General features: G+C 42.1%; 1 protein-coding gene across 2 annotated transcripts in view; it reads left to right on the forward strand.

Moving 5' to 3' along the window:
* Ca5b (carbonic anhydrase 5B) overlaps positions 1–21,332 on the forward strand; it is a 55,545-nt gene that overhangs the window by 11,947 nt on the left and 22,266 nt on the right. The window contains exons 1-3 of one of the 2 annotated variants that reach the window (XM_029472927.2): positions 3,350–3,496; positions 5,608–5,799; positions 19,939–20,136. In XM_029472927.2, coding sequence (XP_029328787.1) covers positions 5,658–5,799; positions 19,939–20,136 — 340 coding nt within the window. In that variant the 5' untranslated portion in view covers positions 3,350–3,496; positions 5,608–5,657. Of the gene's footprint in view, positions 1–3,349; positions 3,497–5,607; positions 5,800–19,938; positions 20,137–21,332 lie in introns of those variants that run through there. The other variant, XM_021153483.3, reaches the window with a different exon arrangement.

A 21,332-nucleotide genomic window follows, 5' to 3' on the forward strand; every position in this document is an offset into this window, starting at 1 on the left:
GCCATTCGGTATTTCTCAGGTGAGAATTCTTTGTTCAGTTCTGAGCCCCATTTTTTAATGGGGTTATTTGATTTTCTGGAGTCCACCTTCTTGAGTTCTTTATATATATTGGATGTTAGTCTGCTATCTGATTTTGTGTTATCTTTCTTAATGTTTTGAAAATTTGATAGTTTTCGTGTCCCATAATAAACACCTTCAGAGGTGATTCTATTTAGATATTTTTTATTGTGGGGAAACTATGAAAATACAGCCACAGGGCAAATTAATATGATTTCTGAGCTTTACTTTAAAATAACTCAGAGAGAGGGGCTACAGGGCGAGCTTGGCAGTTGAGAGCTCCTAGTGCTAACTCAGAGCACCAAGGTTCAGTTCATCTATACCAGGTGGCTCACAACTGCAGATAACTCCAGCCTGGTGCTGGTGGTGGTGCTGGCAGGGGTAGGGAGCTAACACCCTCTTCTGGCATCTGAGGCTTCTAATGCTTGTGGTGCACACACACACACACACACACACACACACACACACACACATGTAAAATACACAAATTAAATGTAAAAATCTTAAAATGACCCGAGGAGAAGTGGGAGTATTAATAAAAGCATGATTTTTAGTGGATAGATAATTATTGGAATAGAATGTTGGATATATAGCTGGGTTTAGGATAGTATTTCCCATCATACAGGCATCCTTTACTATCCAAGGAGAGTGTATGAGCTACTCAGAAACCAAAATCTGACGATGCTCAAGGTTTTTTTTTTTTAATATAAAATGATACACTCAACATATAAAGGACATATTTGAAAACAAGATATTACTTGTTTGAAGACACTATCAAGATAGTGTATCTTCCTCATCACCCCTTTTTTTCTTTTTCTTTTTTTTTACTAGATATTTTCTTTATTTACATTTTGAATGTTATCCCCTTTCCTGGTTTCCCCTCTGAAAACCCCCTATCCCCTCCCCTCCTCCTGCTCTCCAACCAACCCACTCCCACTTCCTGGCCCAGGCATTCCCCTATACTGGGGCATAGAGCCTTCATAGGACCAAGGGCCTCTCCTCCCATTGATAACCGACTAGGCCATCCTCTGCTACATATGCAGCTAGAGCCATGGGTTCCTCCATGTGTTTTCTTTGACTGGTGGTTTAGTCCCAGGTAGCTCTGGGGGTACTGGTTGGTTCATATTGTTGTTTCTTCTATGGGACTGCAAACCCCTTCAGGTCCTTGGGTGCTTTCTTTAGCTCCTTCATTGGGAACCTGTGCTCAGTCCAGTGGGTTGCTGTGAGCATCCACCTCTGTATGTGTCAGGCACTAGCAGAGCCTCTCAGGAGGCAGCTTTATCAGACTCCTGTCAGCAAGCTCTTGTTGGCATCCACAACGGTGTCTGGGTTTGGTGGTTGTTTATGGGATGGATCCCCGGGTGCGGCAGTCTCTGGATGGTCATTCCTTCAGTCTCTGCTCCACAGTTTGTCTCTGTAACTCCTTCGATGACACTGAACCAAGAGCTCACCAGTTGACTAGATCAGCTGACCAGCAAACTGTAGGGATTCTCCTATCTCTGTTTACCTAGTACTGAGATTACAGGCATGCTCTGCAGCACCCACCTTTTTACATGGATGCTGGAGATCCGAACTCAGATCCTCACACTTGCATACCAACCACGTTACCACTTGAACTATCTCCCTACCCCTAGCATGAGAATCTTTGTACCAGTTTCTTACCAGATTGTATTTAAATCCTGTGTCAGGCTTGGTATATGTGCTTTATCCAAAGATATATACACTCAAAAACAATAATAGTATAAACAAAATTGAGTTTAACTTTGGTCTGAGGATTTTAAACACCTTTTGAGCAAATTTACACACAGTTTAGAAATCACTTGCCTAAAACCCCTAGGTAGACTAGGACTAGAAATGAGGACCCTCGCTGGACTTCACAAACTTATTATGTCTCCTCTTGTTTGATGGATGTCCTTTACTGCTCCAGGATATGCCTTTGACAAAGTGCTGTGCACTGCATGCTGGGGACTGGGTGAGAGACCATGTAACCACCTGGGGCGATGGTTTGATTGCTGTTAACTGTTCTGCCTGCAGCCTTTAACTGTCCCTACAGGAAGTAACTTTGCTCCTGTTTTGGTGCCTTTGCTCCCTAGCAAACTGTTCAGAGGACTACCTTTTCTGCTGTGGTAAATGGTAAACACCATCCTGTGAAATGGTTTGCTGCATCTTTCTTGGGTTCTTGGCTTTATAAAATACAAATGTTGAGGTAAAGAGCCCCAACTTCTTTAAGTGAAAAATGCAGTGGCATTTCGAATCTTCACAGTTTTGGGCGACTGTCATTTCTATTTAGTTCCGAGATATTTCATCACCTCAAAACCAACCCCTTTCCCACTAAGTGGCCGGCTATTGTTTTCCTCTCATGCCTTAGCAGCCATCAGTCTCTGTGGACAGTTTCCTTTCGTCAATACTATGGGGGCTCGGCTCGACCTCATATAAGGCAATGCATTTTACTTTACAGCAGATGAGAAGGTCCCCCACTCTGTCTCAGCTGTGATGTGTAGATGATGTTAGGTTGGATTTTTTTTGTAGTCATTCTAAGCAAGACTATTTTAAGTCCATATTTATTATTTTTTATTCATGGGTGGCCATGTGCACATGTGTCAGTGAGAGGACAAGTTCTACAACTTTCTAGAAGTCAGCTCTATCTTTTCACCATGTGTTCCAGGGATCAAACTCAGGTCCCCAGGCATGTATGGTCTTTACCTTTCCCGCTGAGCTCTCTAGAGCTCCCCCATGCCCGTTTTTGAGATAGGGTCTTATGTAGCCCAGGGTGGCCTCACATTGACTATGTAACCAAGGATGGTCTTCAATTTCTGATCCTCCTGCCTCCATTTTCAAAGTGTTGGGATTATAGGCACATAGTATAAAACTGGCTTTGATCAACATTTTTCAATCTTTAAAACACTCAGGTCCCAACAGTTGTTTAGCATGTCACACCAGTTAACAAGTCTGGTGTAGATTGCATTTGAAGTAGAAATGATAAAATAGAAATGACAAAGCCAAAAAAAGCATTTGTTCACCACAATTTCCTTATTTAAAACCAAACAGATACTTATGGCATATTTTCTTGTTCTTGTTTAGTCGGCAGTGGTGGTAAAAACTGCTGTGTAAATGTGAGTTTGTCTTAGTTAGCATCAACTGTCAACTTTCTTATGTCTGTATCTATAAGGGATTGTCCTGACTATTGACTGATGTCAGAGGGCTCAGCCCACTGTAGGCAGTACCATTCCCTGGCAGGTGGTCCTGGTCTATATAAAGAAGCTAGCCGAGCCTGAGTCAGAGCAAGCCATCATGCAGCATTCTTTCATGGTGTCTGCTTCAAGCTCATACTTCAGTTCCTGCCCTGATTCCCCATAATGATGGGCTATGACCTGGAAGTGGAAGCTGAAACCTACAGCAACAGAGATGAAACGGGCTTCTTTCCCTCTAGCAGAATAAGGTAAAAGCAGGTATCAGGATTTACTGTTTTGTTTTGTATGACTTTTGTCCCTCAGAATCACAGTATTCAACACAGTATCTGGAGCAAAGGAAATGATAATAAATGTTGAAAGAACAACAAAAAAAATGTTGGGAGAATTCCCATCTTGAATGCCTAGATTGGAGTTACACTTTGGAAGTTTCCTATTTAGACTAAGCAAGACTTTGTGGATCTCTTAAGTCCTGTAAGAAGAGATATGAGTTGCTCTGAAAAGGTATATCAAAAATATAACAAACCATGCTTTCTGGGGATATAACTGTGGTAAAGCACTTGCCTGGCATACTTGAGACCCTGCGATACGTAACACTGCAATAAATAAAACGAAACCCTAGGAAAGACCATTAGTACTGTTCCAAATGACTATCATGTCATAGTTTTCAGTGCTTAAAATTGGTACAACAACTTTACCAATTGCAAGGAAATCTGCTCAAGTCCTCAAATCCATATTTTATTATTATTTTTAATGTTATGTGTACAGGTATTTTGCCTGTATGTGTGTCTGTGTACTACACGCTAGTAGTGCCTATGGAGACCAGAAAGGGGGTGTTGGATCCCTTAGAACTGGAGCCACAGATAGTTGTGAGCCACCATGTGGGTCCTGGGAATCTAATCCAAGTCTTCTAGAAGAGCAACCTGTGTTGTTAACTGCTGAGTCCACTCTCCAGTCCCCAAGCCCATGTTTTGTAAGGCACTGCCCCCAAGAGATACAGCTCTGACCAAGACAGACACAATCTCTCCCACTCGGAGCTTAGGCTCTGGGTAGAATGGAGTCTTAAACTGCATTTCTTATCAGCTACTTAATGCAGCTGTGATAAGAAGAAGATGTTAGGCTAACCTGGTGAGTGCAGGGTCAGGGGAAGCCTTAAGGAAGTGGCTCTGCAATCAGTCACAAAGGTAAGCAGGAATTGATCAGGCACAGAAGGCAGAAGAGAGGACTTAGGAATGGATGTGTTTTTTGAATCAAGTCATTTTTTTTTTAAATTTCAGAACTTGTTTGTTCACTTGTTACAGGAGTTTTCACGAGAACTTAATGAAGCAATAGTGGGCCAGGGGTGAGGGACTGCTGGAAGGGAACCTCTCAGAGTTGATGTCACCGGAAACTGCCCACTGGGCAGTGAATACCTTGGAAAAGATGACTTCTGAGATGTTCACAGTAGATGTTTGAGTGGTAGAGACAAAGTTCAAGACTTAATGTTGTCCATTTCTCCTGTGTTCCAGGGCCAGTGTTACATGGAAAACTGGCACAAGTCACAGATTATACTTAAGCTTAGATTTCAAAACCACCCACAACTATTTTGGTAGCGCCCATTTACTGTTGGTTTTCTTTTTTTTTAACTATTTATTTATTTATTTATGTATATGAGTGCTCTATTTACATGTATGCCTGCATGACAGAAGAGGCCATCTGATCTCATTACAAATGGTTGTGAGCCACCGTGTGGTCGCTGGGAATTGAACTCAGGACCTCTGGATCAGCAGCCAATGCTCTTAACCCCTGAGCCATCTCTTCAACCCTTGTTGTTGTTCTTAGTTTAGTTTAGTTTAAGTTTAGTTTAGTTTTGGTTTGTTTTTTTTTTAAAGCAAGCCCCTTTCAAGCAGCCTGAATAAGAAAATAAATCATTTGTTTCTGGCTACTTTTTAAAAGAAAACCAGAAACAATTATTTATTTTCCTATTCAGGCTGCCTGAAAGGAGCATTACCCATTGAACTCTTCCTAGATATAACTACCATACTGGATAACTAATTATGATTTGAGGCGATACATTTTCTTTTAATTTGAAGGACTGGTAGGAGCCACAGTCTTTATTTCTGTGTATGAAGAAGAATCTTTTCTCTGGGCCTCTAATGTTTGCCAACTCTGAGGGAACTGCCAAGCTCCTGAGTCAGTCATCAGAGCCCTGCATGCCACCAAGGCACTCAGTTTGAAAAACAAGAGTGAATAAACTATCAACTCTCATTGGCCCCACCCCCACATCAAGACACGGACCGATCTTTCCAGTGGTGTCTTCTCCCAGGTTTCCTTGGGCTTTTCACTGCTTGCTGAGTTTAGCTTTCCTTCCTCTGTCCTCCAGGTCTTAGGCTCCCGAGCTGCTTAGCTATTGCTGGGTATTCCAAGCTAAAGATGACCATGATGAGTCACCTGAGAGTGATTCTACAAGTCTCTTCGAGTACATTGCCATGGAGAAGGTGCTGGGTTCCGAGGTTGGTGCCACGGAGGTCCTGCAGTCTCTATACCTGCACATACAGAACCAGGAACCGAGCCTGTGAGTACCCCACTCCATGAAGAGAGTGAAACGGTTGCTTGCTAACTACCTGTAGACATTCCAGTGTGGGATTATACACCTTAAGAATGGTGAACATGACTGTAAAGACAGCAGACATGGAAAGTCCTTTTCCACCTGTTTTAGTATGCTAGATGATGTCATGCTGAAAGTGGACAAGGGCTATGAAGACGTTGAAATGTCTTGAAGTCTGGTATCTTATCATTTTGTTTCCTTTGACTAAGGTTGACCTACAAATTACAAATTGTTGCAGTGGGTTATCTATCTATCTATCTATCTATCTATCTATCCATCCATCCATCCATCCATCCATCCATCCATCCATCCATCTATTGGTTTTTTGAGATAGGGTATCTCTGTGTAGCCATGGCTACCCTGAAACTCTCTCTGTAGACCAGGGTGGTCTTGAACTCACAGAGATCTGCCTGCCTCTGCCTCATGGGTGCTGGGACTAAAGGCCTGCACCACCACTGCCTGGCTGTTGCACTGGATCTTACATTTATAGAATTTGCATATTGGGTTTTGCAAGTGGGTCATTGTGTTTATGCTCCAAAATATTCTGTCTGGAGTTATAAATCCAGGAGTTAATTCTAGCTGACCAGCTTGCAATTGTGTGCTCAACTGTAAACATGGGCGATGAAATGAGGCAGCATATGTTCTTCCTCCAACACCCTGCTGCTCCCTCGGAGACTCAAGTGATTGTCCATGGCATGGTGTTGCAGGAATTCTCTACCTTGGCACTGGCGCAGGGCTGGGGGCACGGGGGGTGGGGTGGTATATTTACTCCCTCAAGCCCAGGCTCCCATTGCCCCCAAATATAAAAACCAAAAGTAGATATTTCTCGACGAATTCTAGGAAACAAAATTGCCCCCTGGATAAGAACCAACCATTGAGATGAGAAGAAAGAATGCTGTGTACATTTGTGACACGGTTCATTTGAGTTTATGGACAGATGAGGTCGCTAACTATTAGCACTAAAGAGGAAATTTCCACTACCAGAAAATAAAGCATTGCAACAAAGCCCCACACAGATGTCTTGAATGTTGGCCTGCACTGAGACCCAAGTTTCCCCCTGACTCCATATGTAAAAGATGGGTAAACAAAAATGCTTGGCAACAACGGTGTTAATCTCACTTAAGCCTGAGATTAGGAAACTGCTTTATAAATCTATGTTAACTGAAAGTTCCCTTACCCTCAGCACTGGGTGTCTTCTCGTTAAGAGAAACTGGCCTGAGTCATAAGAAATTTCTGGTTGTTGGGTGTGGCATCCTACAAGCATGCCCACATACTATCCAGAGTGTGAATTCAGTACTTTGTGGTCTATGGCCTGAAATGGAAAAAATTAGTCATACTTCTCCAGCTACTGAAGCTTTCTTCTTTTATTTTTTTAGCAGGAGGTTAAAAGTTACACATCTAGAATCCTGTGGGCTGTGACTTTAGGGCAGGATTTTCAGCAGACAGTAGTGGCAGAGAGGACCAACTTCCTTTGAGTAATCTCCCTCATACTCAGACATGTTCTTGTTTCTGACTTGGTGAGGAAAACTGGGCAGTTTCCTTTCCTTCTTTTTGACTCTTGGCATATAACAGCATCCGAACCTTTTTTTCAGGCAGAAGAATTTTATGGTGTTTGCTGCCCCACTGAGCATATGTCCTTGTCTGTAGGCCTATATCCTTCCCCTGCTTAGTTGGAAAGATAATACTTATTGTTTCTGACAATTCAATAGCCCAACAGAAGGGTGGCTACTTGGAGACAGGAAAGGATGTCAAAGATTAAAAATTCAGTTCTGGCCGCTTCTTTTAGTGTCATAATCATTCTTACCTTCATCCTGTTTGTCATCTTCATAGGTTCGATACTTGTGTCCAAGTTCAAATCTGACCATTTTATCTGTTGTTTGTTTGCTTTTATGTAGTTCAGACTGACTTCCGACTCTCTATGTAGCCCAGGATGGTCTTGAAAAGTTTTTGGTTATTTTTAGATTTATTTATTTATTATGCATACAGTGTTCTACCTGCATGTATGCCAGAAGAGGGCATCGGATCCCATTACAGATGGTCATGAGCCACCATGTGGTTGCTGGGAATTGAACTCAGGACCCAGTGTTCTTAACCACTGAGCCATCTCTCCAGCCTCAGGCTGGTTTTGAAATTTGGATCTTCTTCTTGCCTTAGTCCCTGGGTGTGCCAATGTGACAGTCATGCACCTCTACACCCAGCTTCAAATCTGGCCTTCTTAAGGTCATGTAAAGCAGACCAAGAGGTAAAGGAAGTAGAAGATTGTGGGAACTGCAGAAGCACACTGCCATTCACCTTCTTTCGCTGCCCAGGAACCATGGCTGTCTATTCATATTGCTGTTTACTGTTTTCCTGAGATGCAGTCAGTAACTCTTAAAGACTTAATAGGCTATATACCTATTACCAGAGATGAAAATAAAATTAGTTTCACTCAGAGTGCAATTTAGCTTAATTGTTACATTAAACAAAATTAGGCGTAAGATCCTAAAAACAGGAAAATGAATTTGATGATTTAGTGATTTTTAATTTAATGAAAGGCATAAAGAAAATCATGGTGCATTAAAATGGGGCAGACTTATTATTACATTAGTGGTGCTTGATGTTCTCAGTATTCCTATAGTTATTTATTTATTTATTCGTTTGTTTGTTCCTTTTGAGACAGGGTTTCATATACCCGAGACTTGCCTCAAACTCGCTGTGTAGCAGAAGTTGCCCTTGAATTTCTGATTCTCCTCTCTCCATTTCTTGAGTGCTGGGATTACAGCTGTGTATCACATCTGGCTTCTTTATGCAAGGAAGAGGAATACTAAAATTATTGAACATCACTGTATCTAATATAGCCACTAAAAAAATAAACCCATGAAATTACAAAGATAAAACAAAAGAAGAAACAAATGACAGGAAGGAAAAGAAAAAAATGTCGTCACAAGTCTCATGTATTTACATGCCAATTTGAATTCAATACTATTTTAGAACCATGTGTGTCTAATAGTTACCATACTGGAAGTTTCCATCCTCCAAAACAATTCTCCTGAATGCTTCTGTATAGAGTTTTTACAGCATTGTCTTCTCTGTGAGGCTTACTCAGGGGGCTGGAGAGATGGCTCAGCAGTTAAGCTGCACTTGCAGAGGACCAGCACCCACGTGGGACAGCGCACATCCACCTATAACTCAAGCTGCAGAGGACCTGACACCCTCTTCTGGTCTCCTCAGGCACACATACCACACAGAGACACACGAATAAAAATACATACATGCATGCATACATACATACATACATACATACATACATAATCTGACAGGAAAGAAAAGCTTCTTTAGGTTACTCTCTTTAAGAAGCTCATACTTGGGTATGTCTTTTTTTATCCTTGTTTGTTTTTTTTAATTTTAACTTACATACTTAAAATTCTATATTAAACCAAAAGTGGTGGCACATGCCTTTAATCCAGTATTTGGGAGGTAGAGGTAGCAAATCTCTGCGAGTTCCAGATACATAGTGAGACCCTGTCTCCAAAAGAAAACTATATTAAAAATGTCTTTTAATAAGCTCTAGTTCTGTTAACAATCTCTGTTTAGCTGGGCATGGTGGATGGTGGCTAAAGCTGTGTGTGGTAATCCCAGCATAAACAAATAAACATAGTTAAACAGACAATACTAAATCAATAAGCACATTTAAGACTTTCTTCTTTTATATATTTAAATTTTATTATATTTATTCATGTGTATGCATGCCACATGTATGTGGGTGCCCTCTGGGGCCAAAAGAGGGAGTCAGCTCTAATGGAACTGGAGTTACAGGTGGTTGTAAGTCTCCCCATGTTGGGGCTGGAAACCACACTTGAGTTCTCTGCAAGAAGAACTCTTGCTCTTGACTGCGGAGCCATCCGACCAGCCCATTTAAAGGATTTTTTTTTTTTTAAGTTTGGAATAACAACTCATGCTTGTGTTTTCAGCACATGTATTCAGAAATCCAAAGCAGGAGGAGTGTGGATCCAGGCCAGTCCAAGTTACAGAGTGAGAACCTGTCTCAAAACCAAACCAAACCAAACCAAAACCACATTGATAACTCCTTGGTGATAAAAGCCCCAGATGTTTCAAATTTGTATTTAAGATTAGAGCTCCTTGGAATTTCTTTATTTTCAGGCCATCTGTGGCTCCTGGGGACTAACAGGAAGCCCTGGAGCTAGCACAGGAAATGCAGGCTTTATTCCCTGTGCTAGCAGTGCCATGTGACTCCACTGATTAGTCAGTTCAGTTCAGAGTTTTCCCCATAACCCTGACAGTCCAGCAAGGAAGGAGACGTGTGCTTCTGTGAGTGTTGGTAAAGCCTTAGTGAGAGCCTGCGTACTCCATCGTTTGTACCCTGGCTTAAGGTCAAAGCCTACTAAGAAGGTCTTTGGTGCTGGTGGAAAACACAGCTCTCATGAAAAAGACAGGCTAGAGAGGCAGTGTGGGTTAGAATATTGAAAAGGAAACTAATTAATTTGGTAATGTATTTTTTTAATCCAGTACATTCTGGATGTTGATGTATTTAACAGGTGTTGAATTTAACCGTGTAAGAATTATTCATAACTGGTGTTGTCCAATAGATGTGTAACATTAGCCATATATATGAGCCATACAGGTAATTATGTTTTCTAGTGACTTCATTTTTCTTAAGTACAAATAAGGACTAGAGAGAGAATTCAGTGGTTAAGAGTACTGGCTGCTCTTCAAGAGGACCCAGGTTTAATTCCCAGCACCAGACTCTATAACTCTAGTTCCAGGTCACCTGACATCTGATCTCTGCAAGCTTCAGACATGCACATTACACAGACATAAATGTAGACAAAACTGCATATAGGCAAAGTACCCATATGCAGTCAATAAATAAAAATTAAAAAGTACAAATTAGATAAGTTAATTCTAATATATTTTCATTAACCTACTATATCAAAGATATTATATTTCTAATATGAAATTATTTTAAGAACTATAAGTGAATTTTTTTTTGCTAAGCCTTCAAAGATCTTAGTGTCATTCATTTATAGCGCATCTCGGTTTACAGTAGCCTCATAGCTAAGTGAGTATCACAGTGAAAAGCTCAGGTGCAGAGAGGGACCAGAGCAATAATCTGAGCTATTCTAATTTAATGACAGAGAGCCTAAGAATGGATGGGAGGAGAGTTGGGAGGAGGAAGGAGAACTGCATCTCTTTACCAGCTGTCTTCCTGTCCCAAAGCTGTCTGTGTGCCATGTAGCCCTGTTCCTTTCATTTAGATCCCATGGTAAGTTCAACATCGATAGCATAACTTCCTTCCTCATGTTGTCATTTTGTAAATGCTGTGGGTTTCTAGAGCTCGCAGACATTTTCCCAACTGCTATCAAGCCTTGCTTCGGTGGGCTGCAGCAACTTGTGCCTGGACTGCTTTCTTTCTGGCCAACAACTATAATGTCCCCTCTAAAAAATTTTTAATATTTGAGATTATGATATAGTTACTTTATTCTCTCCCTGCCTTTATTACTCCCAAACCCTCCCATATATTACTTCTTGCTATTTTTCAAATTCATGGCTACACACATACACACACACACACACATACACATACATATATACATATATATTCTGAAATATGTAAGTACAAACTGCTCAGTCTGTATATTGTTACTTGTATGTACGATTTCAGGGATGACTGTTGGTATTGGATAATCACTTGGTGTGCTCTTCCCTGGGGAAGACAATTTCTCCTGCTCTCAGGATTCCTTGGTGACCTGTATCTTTGTCTAGGGTTGAATCCTTGTAAGCTTTCCTCTGTCTACCATAGCACATCCGCTGTTATCCTTGTTCGAGCCATGCTTGGGTAGTCATGTTGCTGAGATTTTGTGTTTTGCTTTAGCTAAAACCTTAAGAGTAAAGTTTGGTTTCAACAAGAGAGTGAGTGCTACTGAGTAAGAGTAGACAAGTGGGGCTGAGTAAGCTTTTAAGACAGGGTTTTCCTGTAGCTCAAGATGACCTCAAACTCACTATGTGAAAGGTGATGACCTTGAACTTCTGATTCTCCTGCTTCCAGAGTGTTGGGATTACAGGCATTCACCACCACACCTCATTTATGAGGTGCTAGGGATTGAACCCACGGCTTCACTCATGCTTGCCTAAGCCCTGGAGAGTCATTGAAAAATGGGAGAAAACCAGGCAGGTCTGATTGCGTGAAGTAAGGTGGTACCGGGGGGTAACCAGCTTACCTGTTAGAGAAGACACTGAAGGTGAACTTCAGATTGCCTGCTTGGTATTTCTCTCTGACTAATACAAACATTTAGTGCCTTCACTGTTCCCAGTACCAAGTGTAGCCCAGGAGCCTATGGAGAAGGTGTAGGACATGGTGTCTGTGGGCTTGGACACAGGCCCTTTGAGGAGATACAGAAAACGACTGTTCCATGAGGAATGTTTGGGTGCTGAATGGCGTAGAAGTAAATACAGTGAGTTTTGACCAAGGAAGATCTGGATGGCAGGAGAAGATGGCTTGGAGACGAGATGTGGAACTGTTTCCACAAGTGCAAGGGGACGTGAAGGGTCATTACGCATGAGCAGAAGGAGAGCTAAGTCTGTAGAAGTTGACAGCTGGGGGGGGGGGAGTAGCAAGAGAGTCAGCACACGAGCCTTGAAGGAAGTGGGAAGGACACAGGGCACTGCTTTAGTAGGGTCAGCTGGGCCTCAAGCCCCAGAAACTTCAACCTGAGGGACAGTCTTTATTTGGCACATACATGTCCTGAAACTCTTTGTTTCCAGAAACTGTCAGAAATGGTAGGAAACAGCCAGGCAGAGGGGGAACAATGCCTTTAATTTCAGCACTTGGGAGACAGAGGCTGGTGGATCTCTGTCAGTTTGAGGCCAGCCTGATCTACAGAACCAGTTCTAGGACAGCCAGGGTTACACAAGGAAACCCTTTCTTGAAAACAGGGAGGGGAGGGGAGGGGAGGGGAAGGGGGAGAGAGAGAGAGAGAGAGAGAGAGAGAGAGAGAGAGAGAGAGAGAGAGAGAGAGAGAGAGAGAGAGAGAGATATGAGGGAATGCCACCAGGAGACTTCCTAGGAAGGTCTAGGTTGTAGAGACTTGAACTATACTGGTATAGGCAAGGAAGAAGTAATATGGCAATCTAGTGGGACAGTGAGAGGTAAAAATCACTGTCTCAGTGCCACATTTATGCTACTGTAACCAAATTCCTTACCCTGGGTGATTTATAAACAACAGAACTTGATTTCTCACTTCTGGAGGCTAGGAAGCCCAAGAATAAGGCCCTAGAAGATGAAGTGTCTAGCAGAGCCTGGGTCTTTGTTTTAAAGATGGCACCTTCTTTTTGGCCCTTACAAGGCAGATTTTGTGGGTGGGTTTGTATCTTTATCCCTCCACTGGGCATCGTGCTTGGCTACAGGAGGTACCCGCTTCAGGCTCCATATTCCCCACTGCTAGGAGTCTCAGCTAGAGTCACCCCATAGACACCCTGGAGCCTCCTCTGTCCCAGGTCTTTGGCATGTCCTAGAGATTGCCCCTCCCCCACTGCCTGTCATGATTTTCATTCTCTTCCCCCTTCCCTGCTCTCCCTACACCTGATTTCTCCCGCCCTGTTCCCCTCCCCATCCCCTCTCCTACCCAGTTCCCTCCTTCCATCCACCTCTGATAGCTATTTTATTTCTCCTTTCGAGTGATAGTCAAATGTCCTCCCTTGGGCCCTCCTTGTTATTTGGCTTCTTTGGGTTTATGGATTGTATCATGGTTATCCTGTACCTGGCCAATATCCACTTATCAGTGAATACATACCATGCATGTCCTTTTCAGTCTGGGTTACCTCATTCCATTCCTTGAGCTGAATGAAGGAAAATTAGCTTCGGTGGAAGGACCAATGGAGCTAAGGTATGAGTGTGCTTTTCATGTTTCAAAGGCTGAAACAGGGGTAGAGTTAAGGCTGGACAAGTAGCTGACTGCAGTGAGTTCAATATGTGTCTCCCTAAAACTTGTCTGTACAATTCCTGACTTCCCACTGATGATGCTAGGAGATGAGGCCTCGGGAAGCAATGAATTGACAAAGACTTAGCCCTTATGAATGGGATAAGGGCCCCTTTATAAGACTGGAGTGAGAAGATACCAAGAAGATAGCTGTGGACTGGAAAGTAGCCTTCAGCAGACGCCAAATCTGTGCTGTCTTCTGTTGGCCTTTCTAGACTCTAGAACTATGAGGAAAGTTGTATTTCTTTTGCTTATAAGCCACTCATTCCATGATATTCTGTTAGCTAAAGTACACACTACGCCAAAGCTACACAAATAAGAATTGAGAGCAAATGCATGGTTAACACAGAGTCTACAGTTTAGAGGGGCTAAAGAGATGCAAGTAGTACAGACAGCCAAGCAGGCAAAACAACCATGTCCATAAAAAAAAAAAAAACTTAAACAAGTATTGGGGTTTATCAGCTGCAGAATCTTTTATTATTATAATAACTATTGTTTGTGGTCCTGAGGATTGAACCTAGGGTACAATGTTTGGGAGGTTGAACACTCTACCACATCCACCACCATAGTGATTACAGATTCTTATGAACAATCTGACTCTACTAAGTTGAGCTGTAGTTGACACAACCATTGCTGTTTTCTTTTCTATGACCAGGAAATCATTCCCATCTGCTTTTTTGTTTAAAAGGAGAAAGAAAGGGAGAGGGGAGAATAAAAAATGTAAGAACTTACAGTTCCCAATGTCCGAATGAAGTCGTGAACAATCAAGAATGACAGAGGGCCTTATTTTAGGGACTTGATGACCAGTGTTCCAGTTCTTCCATAATCTTCACAGGAGCCTCACTTGTTGATTTTTAAATTGTCTTTCTTCTCAGGTATATTAGTCTGAGAATATCATATGTACAAGACAGGAGGTTTCCTTGGGACAGGAATCTTTGAAACTGAGTGGGATGGGAATCAAACTTTGAATTCATGTATTGTTTTTTTGGCTTTAGGTGAAGGCTTCTCAATTCTGGCTCTAGGAACAGAGCCAGCGGTATAATGTAGGGAAGGGTGTTTATCAGCATCTCTGGCCTTTGTCCAGTAGAGGTCAGTAGAACCCTACTCTGAAGCATCAGGAGACTATCAACTGTCTCTTAAGGGGCTGATTCCTTCATGATGTTGAGAACAGCTGGTCGACATCCTCAGGAACACTCAATATACATACTGCTGGGACACTTTTTAAAAACTCAAGCAAACAAAAATTTAAAGCTGAGGTTTGGAGAATTTAGCTCTGGGCAAGTATCAAAAGGTGTTGTGTCCGACCAGCCGACCACATGTTTGGGTTCTTGGCTGGAAAGGCGTCTTAGAAACCTGGAAGAGAAGAAGGGCTAGGCAGGCGAGAAAAAAAATGCAGCTAAGACAGCCATTCTGATCAAAGCTCAATTTTACTATTCTGCACGCAGTTATGAAGCAGGGGAAGGGGGCCCGATTCCTGCCAAATGATCCTGGGGTCCAGTAGCAGGGTGACCACGTGTATGGCTCTGGAACAGGAAGGCGGCAGGTTCCAGCAGTGGGCGTGGCAGAATGATTGAGCGGCAAGCTCCATCCTGATATAAACAGTGGAATCTTAAGGCTAGGGGAGGGGAGGCTACAAAAAGGAAGTGAAATATCTTCTCCATAAGAAAGAATCAGAGATAGGATTCTGCCCTAGCGTTAATAGGAGGATGAGGATAGCACCGACTTACATGGGAGATGTTCCTGGCTAACAACACGGCTGTCATAGCCAAACCCTTAGACTCACTGGTGGGACAAGATGTACAGGACACTGTACATCTTATGCTGTACATCTGTCCATTTATGTTGTTCCTGCTTTTGAAAAAAGGTTTTATTTGATTTTTATGTATGTGTACTTTCATGTGTAACTATGTGTAATGTTTATTTATGTATATGTATGTAACTGTGTAAGTGCCTACAGAGGCCACAAGAAGACAACAGATCCCTTTGAGCTGGAGTTGAATATGACTGGGGCCCTGTGATGTGGGTACTTGGAACCAAATTCAGATACCCTGGAGAAGTAGGAAGCACTCTCAATCAGGGCCCAGCTCTTCAGCATTTTTTCTTGTTGACCTTGAAGCCGTGCATCCGGGACTTCTATTTTTTTTCTTTCTATTGAAAATAGTTTTTGTGGGGGGGGGGGGACCAGGAGGTGATGGTGAAGTTTTAATCCTAGTACTCTGGAAGCAGAGGGAGCTTGATCCCTGTGAGTTTGAGGCCAGCCTGGCCTACAGAGGAAATTTCAGGACAGCCAGGGTTCCATCTCCATGTTTCTGTCTCTTGGTAGAAAATAAACAAGCTTCTATTATTTTTGTTGCTGCTGTTGTTTTTGAGACACGGTCATCCTATATAGCCCTGGCCATCCTGGAATTCACTCTGTAGACTAGGCTGACCTTGAACACAGAGATCTGACTTCCTCTGCCTCCTGACTGCTGGGATTAAAGGTGTGCGCCACCACCATGCCTGACATTTTAAATTAATTTATTATTATTATTATTATTATTACTGCCATTATTATTTGTGGGTTTTTTGAGGCTATTTTGCCCTGCATGTCCTGGAATTCATTCTGTGGATCATGCTAGAAAACAAACAGGCTTCTAAAGGATTATAATATATAATGATAAAAACTAACACATTGGAATAGGACAAAACAGAAAGAAAAGAGCAGGCGAAAAGGCATAAAAAAACAGATGTAGATGCAGCGGCCCAATCATTCACATACTTAGAACTCCCATAAAAACAATAAACTATAAGCCATAATGTAAACATATGTATACATGTATATGTATTTGTGTATATGTGTGTATGTATGTATATATGTACATACATACATACATACATACATCCCCGACTGCCATTGAGGATTTTTTTCTTCTTGGTCATCTACTGCTGAACATGCAGCCTACCCTTAAGAGTTGTTTATTTCCCCAGTGTGTCTCCTTTGGAGGAAAGTAAATTTTCATTTGCAAGTGGTTATTAATTGGAGATGAATGGTTAGGGATGGGGGCATGCGTCCACTTTTTTCATCTCTAGGACCCTGTGTGGTGCAGACCTGTGCAGGCCCTGTGCTTGCTGCCTCAGTCTCTGTGAGTTCATGTGAGCTTTGCTTGTGTTGATTCATTGGGCCTTGTTTCCTTGGTGTCTTCCACCCTCTATGGCTCTTACACTCTTTCTGCCTCCTTTTCCACAGGGTCCCCTGGGCCCTGGTGGGGAGGGGTTTGATGGAGACAGCTCAATTAGGGCTGAGTGTTCCAAGGTATCTCACTCTGCACACTGTCTGGCTGTGGGTCTCTATTTGCTCTCATCTGCTGCAGGCCAAAGCTTCTCTGATGATGGCTGAACAAGGCACTGCTCTATGAGTACAGCAGAATGTCATTAAGAGTCATTTTATTGTTATGTTCTTTCAGTACAACTAGGCTATCTACTCTTAGGTTTTTGGTCCCTCCAAGAGTATTAGGTATAAATTCTGTCTCGTGGAGTAGACCATAACTTAAATCAGGTCTTTGTTGGTTGCACCCACAAGCTTTGTGCCATCATTGCCCTAGCATGTCTTACAGGCAGAACACTATTGTAGATCAAAGGTTTTGTGGTTGAGCAGGTGTTTAAGTTTCTCTTTTGGTAACATACAGAGTAACTTTCTGTATCAAAGATGCTAGAACCTAGGGATGAAGACTCTATAGGCACAGCTCAATATGTTCATGTTCAGTGAATGGTGTAGATGTTGTCTTCATCAAGAGGGCCTTGTATTCAGTTTGTGAAGAGTATCTAGAGTCTTGGGAGCAGCCTGGGTTCTTATGAGACCCTCTGGCCAACAACTCCATTAGATGTAACCCATTCTCAGTACTAGATGCTCCATTTGGTAACAAGAGATGTCCAGTTGGGACTCTGTCTCCCCATTTATGATGCTATCATTTTGATTTCCTATATATGTGTATATATTTTAGGAACTTTCTTACTGTATTAGGTTCCCATACTACCCCTCAAATGGCCCTTAATTTTAGTTATCTCCTTTCATATTTCCTCCCTCATCCCCTTGTCCCCCCTTCGCCCCCCCCCCCACTTCATTCTCCTATCCAACCTCCTTATCCATAAATGTCTATTCTTCTCCCCGTTCTCAGGGAGATCTGTCTGTTCCCTAAGTCCATAACCTCTGTGGTTCTATGGGTTGCAGCTTGGTTATTATTGACTTAACAGCTAATAGCTATGTATAAGCAAATACATACCATGTTTCTCTTTCAGTGTCTTGATTATCTCACTCAGAATGATATTTTCTAGTTCCATCCATTTCGTAATTTCCTTTTTAAAAAACAGTTGACTAATAATCCATTATGTAAATGTACTGCATTTTCTTTATCAGTTCTTCTTTTGAGGAACATCTAGGTTGTTTCCAGTTTCTGAATGTTATGAATAGAGCAGCAAGTGTCTCTGTGTTAGGATGAAGCATCCTTTGAGTATATCTAGGTCTTGAGGTAGATCCTTTCCCATCTTCCTGAAAAAGTGCCACCCTGATTTCCATAGTGGCTGTCCAAGTTTGCACTCCCACCAGCAGTGGAGGAGTGAACCCTCACTCGACATGCTCATCAGTATGAATTATCACTTGTGTTATTTTATCAGAAGTGGAGTTGGTAAAAATCTTTTCCTATTTTGTAGGCTGCTGCTTTTTCCTAATAATGGTGTTGTCTTAGGGTTTTACTGCTGTAGACAGACACCATGACCAAGGCAACTCTTATAAGGACAACATTTAATTCGGGCTGGCTTACAGGTTCAGAGGTTCCGTCTAGTAGCCTCAAAGTGGGAGCATGGCAGCATCCAGGTAGGCATGGTGCAGGAGGAGCTGAGAGGTCTACATCTTCATCTGCAGGCCTCTAAGAGAAGACTTCCAGGCAGCTAGGACTAGGGTGTTAAAGCCCATGCCCACAGTGACACACCTCCAATAAGGTCACCTCCTAATAGTACCACTCCCTGGCCCAAACATATATGAACCATCACAGATGTCCTTTGCCTTACAGAAGCTTTTCAGTTTCATAAGGTCCCATTTATTAGTTGTTGATCTTGGTGACTGTGTTAATGGTGTTCTGTTCAGAATGTGCTTTCCTGTGCCAGTGCATTCAAGGCCACTCCCCACTTTCTCTTCTATCAGGTTCAGTGTATCCAGTTTTACGTTCGGGTCTTTGATCTGTTTGGACTTGAGTTTTGTGCAGAGCAATAAGTATGGATCTACTTGGATACTTCTATATGCAGCTATCCAGTTTGAAGAGGGAGACCATCCTAAACTGATAGTTGAGGGTTTTGTTCATCATTTCTAGTTCAACAGGTCTCTCTGTGTTATCATCAGGACATCTGCTGATATATTACTGCAAAAACTTAGGCTTGGCTTTATGGAAGAAGGCACAAACAATAAGTCAGAACGTGTTTCGGATAAACTGTATGTGTCTACCTTAAGAGATAGTGTGCACATTCTTGTTACAAACTGAACTTGGGGGACTTCAGCAATGCTGATATCCACAAAGGTCTTATAAGGTGGCTGCTTAGTCCTCACAGTTGTTTATAGAGCCTAATGTGGCATGCACACTTATGTGGCACAATCACTGTCTAGAAGGCAGGCAGGCTATACCAGCCAACCAACTGACAATACTGAACTAAATGTTGCTTTCCAACAGTTCTAACCCTGTTTCCTATGTTGAGATAAAGTCCACTACTGAAGGTTCACTTGACTTTGTACCTGAAACCAGTTTAGATGGTTGGAGGTCAAGGAATTGCAATGAAACAGCACCATTTGTGAAAACTGTTTCTACACTCCACTCTCCAGGTAATGTGCTGATTCTTCAGAACGCTGGCACTGGATTCATATCATATTAGCAGACAGGCTGAGATGAGTTGGTTTTATGAGATGACAGAATGGAGACTTCCCCCTCCCCAGGTGCTCTCTAGCCTGCCCTGATCTGCTTTACAGTCCATTAAGGCCCCAAGTAACTAATTCCTGAGACTGTGAGCTGCCTTTACACTCTTTGTATTCTTCCCAAATGGGATGGTCTTATGTGTAGTATTATGTAGCAGTTGGTTTTGCTAATTGCCTTGACTTGCTCTCTCCTAGTACCTCCACTCTGGGAAAACTTGGACCTTGCTCCTGCGGGTGATCGGCAATCACCCATCAACATCCGATGGAGGGACAGTGTTTATGACCCTGGCTTAAAACCACTCACCATTTCTTATGACCCAGCCACCTGCCTCCACATCTGGAACAATGGGTACTCTTTTCTTGTGGAATTTGAAGATTCTACAGATAAATCAGGTAAAGGCAAGATCTGGTAGTCATTTGTACAGTGAAAGGAACTACATTGTATCAAAATCGAACACATCTGGGCCTGGAGAGATGGCTCAGAGTTTATGAGCACTGACTGCTCTTCCAGAGATCTTGAGTTCAATATCCAGCAACCACATGGTGGCTCATGACCATCTATAATGAGATGTGGCACCCTCTTCTGGCATGAGGCTTACATGCAGGCAGAATACTGTATATATAATAAAACTTAAAAAACAAAACAAAACAAAACCCCACATCATGCAGTCTCCACCTCTATGGTACTAATGACCTTTTTATTAACCTAACTTTTACTTTTTGAATACATGTAAAATGTTTTTGTAATCATTTTCCATCCAATATCAGTGATATTTAATTGCTTACATATAAATTCTATAACCAGTATAAAGGAGAATATGTGAAATTTAACTTATTAGAAATTTATTTTCTATGTATATATTCAATTTTTCCTCTGCTTGCTGACTTTACATGAACCATCATATTAAATAGAAATATTATTAATCACATTTAACTTACCAGATTGCAATATACCTGAAATAGGGCAAAAATAATATTTATGTGTGTTGCTAGATTATGATCTTAACTAGTTCAGATGAGCCACATATTAGAGAAATAAGAAACTTGGGTCATGCTAGTTTTGTTAAGCAGTATTACTTAATTGTGCCAGGTGTGGTGGCATGCGCCTTCACTCCTAGTCCTTGGAGACAGACACGGGTGGATCTCTGTGAGTTCAAGGCTAGACTGGTCTCCATAGTGCTGTCTGTGGTGTCCTTGGTGTGCATGGTGAGGTCCAATTCAAACAACACAAAACAAGAAGAAAACGCTGTGAATGTCATGATGTCTGCTCATTACTACTCTGAAACAATTATTATCCAGAAGAGTATAGCTAATGGAGTGGTTCTCGGTTAGGGACAGTTTGGACACCATCCTCTTATTGCTCCACTCCTCCCGGGTCCCTGGCCTGGGGAGTCTTGAAAAACTCTGTAGGCCTTTGGGAGTATTTCAACTAATGAGGACGGAGAACACAATAGCATTTAGTGATATAGGACCAGGGGTGGTGCTCATGTCAGATACCATTAGAACTGATGTTGACAGTTCCCAAGCTCAGAGAAAATGGCTTTTTTTTTCATGCATATGAGGTAAGTCCATTATAGTGATGCTGGATA

This window comes from Mus caroli, unplaced genomic scaffold (assembly GCF_978045245.1).
Source record: "Mus caroli unplaced genomic scaffold, Mus_caroli_1 scaffold_5, whole genome shotgun sequence".
NCBI lineage: Eukaryota > Metazoa > Chordata > Mammalia > Rodentia > Muridae > Mus > Mus caroli.